We start from the raw sequence: 6,757 nt of genomic DNA, 5'->3' as shown, positions 1-6,757 counted from the left end.
CAATGGATCCAGGAGTATGCCTTCAATCCTAGGCAGAGGCAGACAGATCTCTGGGAGTTCAAGGCTAGCCTGGTCTATGTATAGTCCCAGGACAGCTAGAACTATATAGTGAGACCCTGTCTCAAAAAAAAAAAAGGTAAAAAACAACCAATATATGAAATAGTGTGGTGGATAAGGCCTGTAACCTCAGCAGTTTGGAGGCTGCTGCAGGAAGACCCTGAACTCAAAGCCCAGCGAGGCTGTACAGTGAGGCTGTTTCAATAACTAGATAACCATGGAAGGAGCGACAAGTGTGATGACCAATTTTGGCTTGACAACTTGACTGCCTCTGGAATTTTGTTGATTAGATTATTTGAAACAGGAAGGCCCATCCTAAGTCCGGGCAGACCTTCTGCTGTCAGCCCAGATGAGAAGACATGAGAGACGGCTGAGAGCTTCTTGCCTGCTTGCCCTCTCTCTCACCAGCCCGTTCATCTATGCTATTTCTGTGACGTTCCTTTTGCACAAAGGCCAACTTCTCTGGGATTCTAATGTAGACAGAGGACCAGCCGCTCTCCAGGAATCCTCCAGGACTCCAGTGCCAGGCTAAGGACTGCTATGACAACCAGTCTCCTGGACCAAATAATTACCACATTCTTGGCCTTTTCCAGAGTCTAACAGCCATTGTTGGACCACATGAACTAAATCCTTTAAACCAGTCTAATAAATCCCTTTTAAACACACACATAAATGTTTATTTTACCATTTCTGTTCCTTCAGAGAGTACTGACTAATGCAACAAGTGATTTACAGAGAGCATGGCCTTTAGAAGCAGGCCCAGTCTCTGTCATTCCTTAGCTCTTTCTACTTCTCTCCCTCCCAGTTTTTATACTTCACTTTCCTACATCTGAAATTTGTTAAGCGAGTATTTGTAAGGCCTTTAGAACAGGGCCTCGATCACAGCAGCGCTGCTTGCTAAGAATACTTTGGTTCATCAGATTTCTAGTTTTTGTTTTTTTTTTTTTTTTTTTTATGTGCTGGCTGTTGAACATCGGGCCTCAAGCTTGTATTTTATGCCTGAGCATCATTTACAGCTGTCGGGCTCACCACTAAGCTTCTAATTTGTACTGCTTGATGTTAAAATACCTAGATGTGTCTATGTCTTGGTTTCTGAAAAGGTGTTGTCAATTAGTGGTCGTTGGATGGATAAGGATTTATGAGGAAGTTTGGGTTCGTCCCAAAATGGCTTAAAGCCCCCCCCCCCCCCCCCGCCCTCAAAAGCCTACCGTTTGGACAATGGCTAGTAATTAGTAAAAATCTTGTCTATTTGTGAAATGTAAAAGGACAGTCTGACAACCAGCTGGCAATCATTTCAGAGTCTTCCAGTTGGGCCAGTTCCTTGTCCATTGCTTTCTGCTCTGGGGTAGGGCTGGCAGCAATGGCCTTTTAGGTTTTTGGTTTTTTATTTTAACAAGTTTACAGCTTGGGGTGTGTGAAACCCGGCAAAACGTATTTGTTTTGAGGAAGTTACCTGCAGTTCACCAGAAGACCCTCTTAATCTGGAGGGTGGTGGAACCTTCATTAGCCTTAGATGCCCTCTTCGGCCAGGTCCTCACTAAAGTCTCCACCCTTAACCAGAACCCTAAGTTTTGCTTCTCTAATAACCCCGCCCTTTCGGAGAAACACAAGGGCGGAGTTGAGGGCGACCACACAGTCATTGCGCTTGCGCAATGGGCCTGGAGCTAGCGCCCCAGGGAGGCCACGCTGATGTCCAGCGCGCTTGCGCGGTAGGCCTGGCGCCTGCCAAAACTGAATGGACTCGCCTTCGAGGCTGTGGCGTCCGTGCGGCTGCGCGCGAGCCGGGTGCCGCGGTACTTAAGTTCGCTGCGCCGGGTGTCGGAGGTAGTAGCCATGCAGAGAGCAACCTTGGAGCAGCCAACTAAGCGGCCCCGCTGCGATGACAGCCCAAGGACGCCACAGAGCACTCCTCCTGCAGGAGCGAACCGGCCTGAAGACCCGGACTCCCAAAGCAGCGACCTCCGAACCTGGGATCCGGAGGACGTGTGCTCCTTCCTAGAGAAACGTGGTTTCCGAGAGAAGAAAGTGCTGGACATCTTCAGAGGTAGCGGGGCTGAGGGACGAGGGATGGCGACCGAGGGGCCCAAGGGGGAGAGCCCACGCGGGAGACATCCTAAGGGGGAAGCTCGGCGAGCGGAGGTCTCTAGGGGGAAGCGGCTGGCGGGAACCCGAACCTGGGGAGGAAGGTGCCCCGACGGGAGGCGAACAGATACACGAGGTGGGCACAGGTGAAGTGCAAGCCCATAGCCTCGCTCTCGGGGCGGTGAACCTAAGAGAGGCCCAGGGAGGTTTGCATTGTCTCCTGGTGGACGGGAGAACTTGTCACTTCTCCTGACAGGAGCAACCCCCGCCCTTCTTAGAAGACTTTACCCCAGACCTCCGGCTGTGGCTTGCGGTCTTTCAGGCTCACCTGGTTTGGGAGACCCCTCTGTGCTAACCACAGCTCCCGGAACACTTGGCCCCATGAGAGATTTGGGGCACTTTTAAGTTTAACTCTTAAGCTGGACCCGGAATTTGAGGTTTTTCTAAAAAGGGAGGGAAGGTGGTTAATCTCTGGATTCTTACTGACTATCATAATATCCTAGTAGGGTTCAGTATGTGCTGATTATATTTGTAGCGTGCTGCTGAGCGAATTTCTCTTCCAAAATAAGAACAATTCAGTTGACCACTGAAACCCCAGCATTGCACAACTTGGCCACTCAAGGGAAAGGTATAGGCTAAGAATTTTAAGTGACTCTAAAGGTTCTTGGTCATGCACCCGTCAACACTTTGAATCTGCTCTGCTTTTTTTGTGGTGGATGTGAAGCGTAACCCAGCCGGGCGGTGGTGGCGCACGCCTTTAATCCCAGCACTTGGGAGGCAGAGGCAGGAGAATTTCTGTGTTCGAGGCCAGCCTGGTCTACAGAGTGAGTTCCAGGACAGCCAGGGCTACACAGAGAAACCCTGTCTCGAAAAAACAAAACAAAACAAAGAAGTGTAACCCATTGCATGATCCCCAGAGGTGTTCGCCTGGAATGGGGCCCCTCAGCGGTTGTGATTTTCAGATTCAGTGAACTTTACTTCTTGTGGGGTGGAGACCCCATGCACCTAATTGAAGGACTGAGTGTGAAGTTTAAAGTTCAGGACATTAAGATAGCTTAAATGTAGGAACTCACGTTTCTTCTTCTCTTCCCCTCTTTTTTCTCTACAGAAGAGTAACTTTGGAGGGGGACGGATTAAGACAGGGCCTGTCTTATGTAGTCCTGTCTATTCTGGAACTCGATCTGTAGAGCAGCCTAGCCTCGAACTCAGAGATCCACCTGCCTCTGACTCTTGAGTACTGGGATTAAAGGTGTAGGCCACCACACCTGGCAAGATTTTATTTTAATTTTGTATATATGAATGTTTTGCCTTCATGTGTACGTGCACCATTTGTGCCTGGTGTCTTTGAGGCGTCCAGGAGCAGGAGTAAGTCCCTGAAACCGGAGTTACATATGGTTGTGAGCAGCCTCAGGGGCGCTGAGAACCGAATCTGAGCCCTCTGCAAGAGCAGTGAGTGTTCGTAACCACTGAGTTCTCTCTTCTGGCTTTGTTTTTATTTTAAATTATGTTTTTATGGGGGTGCTGATAGGAGGTGTGCATATGAGTACAGTGTCTGTCAAAACCCTAAGAAGGTGTCCAGCCCTCTGGAGCTGGAGCTCTGGGTACTTGGGAGCGGCCTAAAGTGGGTGCTGAGGACTGACCTCGCTCCTCCACAAGAACACTGTGTGCCTGTTACTGAGAAGCCATCTCTCTAGCCCCAGATGATGCTTTGATATCCAAAGATGTTAAGTAACTTTCCAAAGTCATATTATTAGACCAAAAAAAAAAAAAAAGCTGAGTTGGATTTTTTTTAAAGGTTAAGTCTTTGGATTCCAGAATTCATTCCAGTTATTTCTGAAATGGTAGCCTCACTAAAACTTACTTGGGAGGCTGAGGCAAGACAAGTAAGACTTCAGGTTCTAGTCTCAGGTCTTCAGCTGTCCTAGGCTAAATAATGAGACCTTATCTCAAAACAAAACACCATTGGAGAATATAGCCAAAATTAGAAAATCAACTAAAGCAAGAGAAAAAAAACCAAATCTATCCGATAGAAAAATGAGTAAAAAAAAAGCAAGAGACCATTGACAAACAACCAATCAAGAAGTAAAGCTCTCGCTCAATACTGATTTTTACAATACTGGGTTTTCATTTTAATGATTAAACAAATGTTAGTAGATAAACTATGTATAACTGGTAAGGTTGATAGACGTCTTCATTAGGTCAATGATGGACCGTTTGGCAGTGCTCTTTGACTTACAGTAAATAGTTATGGCTGACCTTTATTATGTATGTACTCTGTATGAAGCACTGCTATACACATTTTATAAGCTTTTTAGGGAGGGGTAGACTTTTTTGTGTGTATGTATATATGGAGGGTCATACCCAGAGTTCATGTTATGTGTGAACTGTACCACTAAGTCGCACACCCCAGCCAGTTAGTAACCATGCAAGCATGAAGACCTGTGTTCTGAATTCTACCACCCACATAAAAAGTTGGGTGTAGTGGGGCACACTTATAATCCCAGAGGTGAGGGGCCAGAAAAAAAAAAAGTTCCTGAAGTTTGCTGTCTAAGCACTGTATCCGAAATGTATACATAAACTCACACAGGCACACATACACATAAATAAAAAGTGAATAAATCTTAGAGAAATACCAGGAAGAGGAGTAAGGAAGGAAGACTCCTGACATTGACCTCCAGCTTCCAACAAGCAGATGCACAGACCTGCAAATGCACCCCCCCACACACACAAGATGGATTCCGATTTGTGTATATTGTAGAATACAAAGTATCCATTAAGAAAGATACAGGCTTTCATCACTGAGAACTAGGTTTAGGATATTGGGTGGGAAAATTTGGTTATATGACAATCTCTTATATATAAATTTACATCATTATATAGAGATACATCTGCCTCGCTTTTTCTTGTTACTTTGAAAATGAAGGTTTTTGTTTATGTGAAAATAGAGTCCAGAATTGTAGAATCTGAGCTCCAGGAAAGCCAGAATTAACTGTTTGGAAAGAAAAAAAGTACATGTATGTATATATAGTTCTTTTAAAACCCAGAGGATTGTTTGCTTTCAAAGGTGTTTTAGAAGTAAAACTCTGGGTCCTCTCCACTGGTTTTAAGTGGATGGTCCTAAGAACAATTGATTTAAATGTCCTACTCTGATCCTGCTGACAGCCCTGACTTTTACAAACAGGAAGCTGCTGATCTGACAGAACTCACAAATATAATTAGGTTTCACTTTCTTTTTCCCACTGCTTTTCTCACAAATTAGTCCCCTAATTAAGATTTTTAAAGTATTGTATCAAAAATATGGTATAGGACAGGACTGTAGCTCAGTGGCAGGATATTTGCCTCGTATGTACAAAGACCTGGATTTAGTCCTTAGTAACTTTTTTCTTTTTAAGGTTTGAACTCTGGGGGCTCTAGGAGATGAGGCCAACCTAGCCATGAGGCAAGATTCTGAGATATATTTGTGTGTGTGTGTGTGTGTGTGTGTGTGTGTGTGTGTGTCCAGGTAATGATGGTGCATCCCTACTTAAGAGGAAGAGGTAAGTTGATTTCTGTGAGTTTGAGGCCAGTCTGGTCTACATAGATTTCAAGACAGCTAGAGCTACATAGTGAGACCCTGCTTCAAAAACCTAAGCAAACAAACAAATAAATAAGGGGGGAGGGAGGGCTGGAGAGATAGCTCTTTGTGTAGGAATGATCACTCTATAATCTGGAGTTTAGATCTCAGCACCCACATAACAAGATGAATGTCTCCTGTAAATGCTAGTAATCCCATCTGAGGTGGGATGCCGATAGGAAGGGATCGCTGGCAATTGCTGGCTTCCAACCTAACCAAGTGCAAGCCCCAGGTTCAGCAAAGAGCCCTTGTCTCAGAGTGACAGGCAGAGTAGTGGAAGATACTCAGTGCCTTCTGTGTGTCAGTCCTGGTACACACATACAACACACACACAAATTAAATATATGTTTAATATATTTTAAATGATTCATGATTTATACTTTATAAATACACATAATATTAAATATATGTGTGTGTATTTTAAAGTATGATGCATTTGTGTCCTAGTACCTGAAAAGCATGAAAGCATGAAAAGCATGAAAGCATGTTCTAAGACCCAAGCATGTAACTAAAATCTGATGCTTAAGTCCATTACATAAAATGACAGTGTTTGCACGTAACCTGTGTACACCCACATCTGTAAACTTGACATCATCTCTGCATTACTTACATTACCACATAAAATGTTAATAGTTGTTGTACTATATTTTTACATGTTGTCTACAATAATGAACAGAAGTGTTTACATGTTCAGTACAGATGCAGGTTTCTTTTCCTGAATATTTTCCATTAATACCATAAATAGGGAATCTGCACCAATGGGAAGCTGGCTGTAGGTCACATGGTTCACTGTCTGTAATAGGTTCTTAGTCAGTACAAGCTGAGCAAATTCTGATAAATTCAAACTGAAAGAAACGGAAAAATATATGCTATAAGTGGCTTGTTTACTTTTCCTCTTCCATAGAGAATAAAATCACTGGTTCATTTCTGCCCTTTTTGGATGAGAATCGTCTTGAAAATCTGGGAGTAAGGTAAGAACAACAAAACTCATGGTGAGAGTGAGGC

General features: G+C 44.3%; 1 protein-coding gene across 4 annotated transcripts in view; it reads left to right on the top strand.

Annotated features, from left to right (window-relative positions):
- The first annotated feature begins 1,735 nt into the window (after positions 1 to 1,735).
- The window catches only part of Samhd1 (SAM and HD domain containing deoxynucleoside triphosphate triphosphohydrolase 1), a 35,637-nt gene continuing 30,615 nt past the window's right edge, over positions 1,736 to 6,757 (top strand). The window contains exons 1-2 of one of the 4 annotated variants that reach the window (XR_013108946.1): positions 1,736 to 2,101; positions 6,657 to 6,723. Coding sequence is in view for 3 of the 4 variants with exons in the window: in XM_076930136.1 (XP_076786251.1) it covers positions 1,891 to 2,101; positions 6,657 to 6,723 (278 nt within the window). In the remaining variant the exon portion in view is untranslated. The remainder of the gene's footprint in view (positions 2,102 to 6,656; positions 6,724 to 6,757) is intronic. The other 3 variants (XM_076930136.1, XM_034496168.2, XM_034496167.2) reach the window with 3 other exon arrangements.

This window comes from Arvicanthis niloticus, chromosome 2 (genome assembly GCF_011762505.2).
Source record: "Arvicanthis niloticus isolate mArvNil1 chromosome 2, mArvNil1.pat.X, whole genome shotgun sequence".
In the NCBI taxonomy this organism is placed as follows: Eukaryota; Metazoa; Chordata; class Mammalia; order Rodentia; family Muridae; genus Arvicanthis; species Arvicanthis niloticus.
This window is presented reverse-complemented; position numbering and strand designations above follow the sequence as displayed.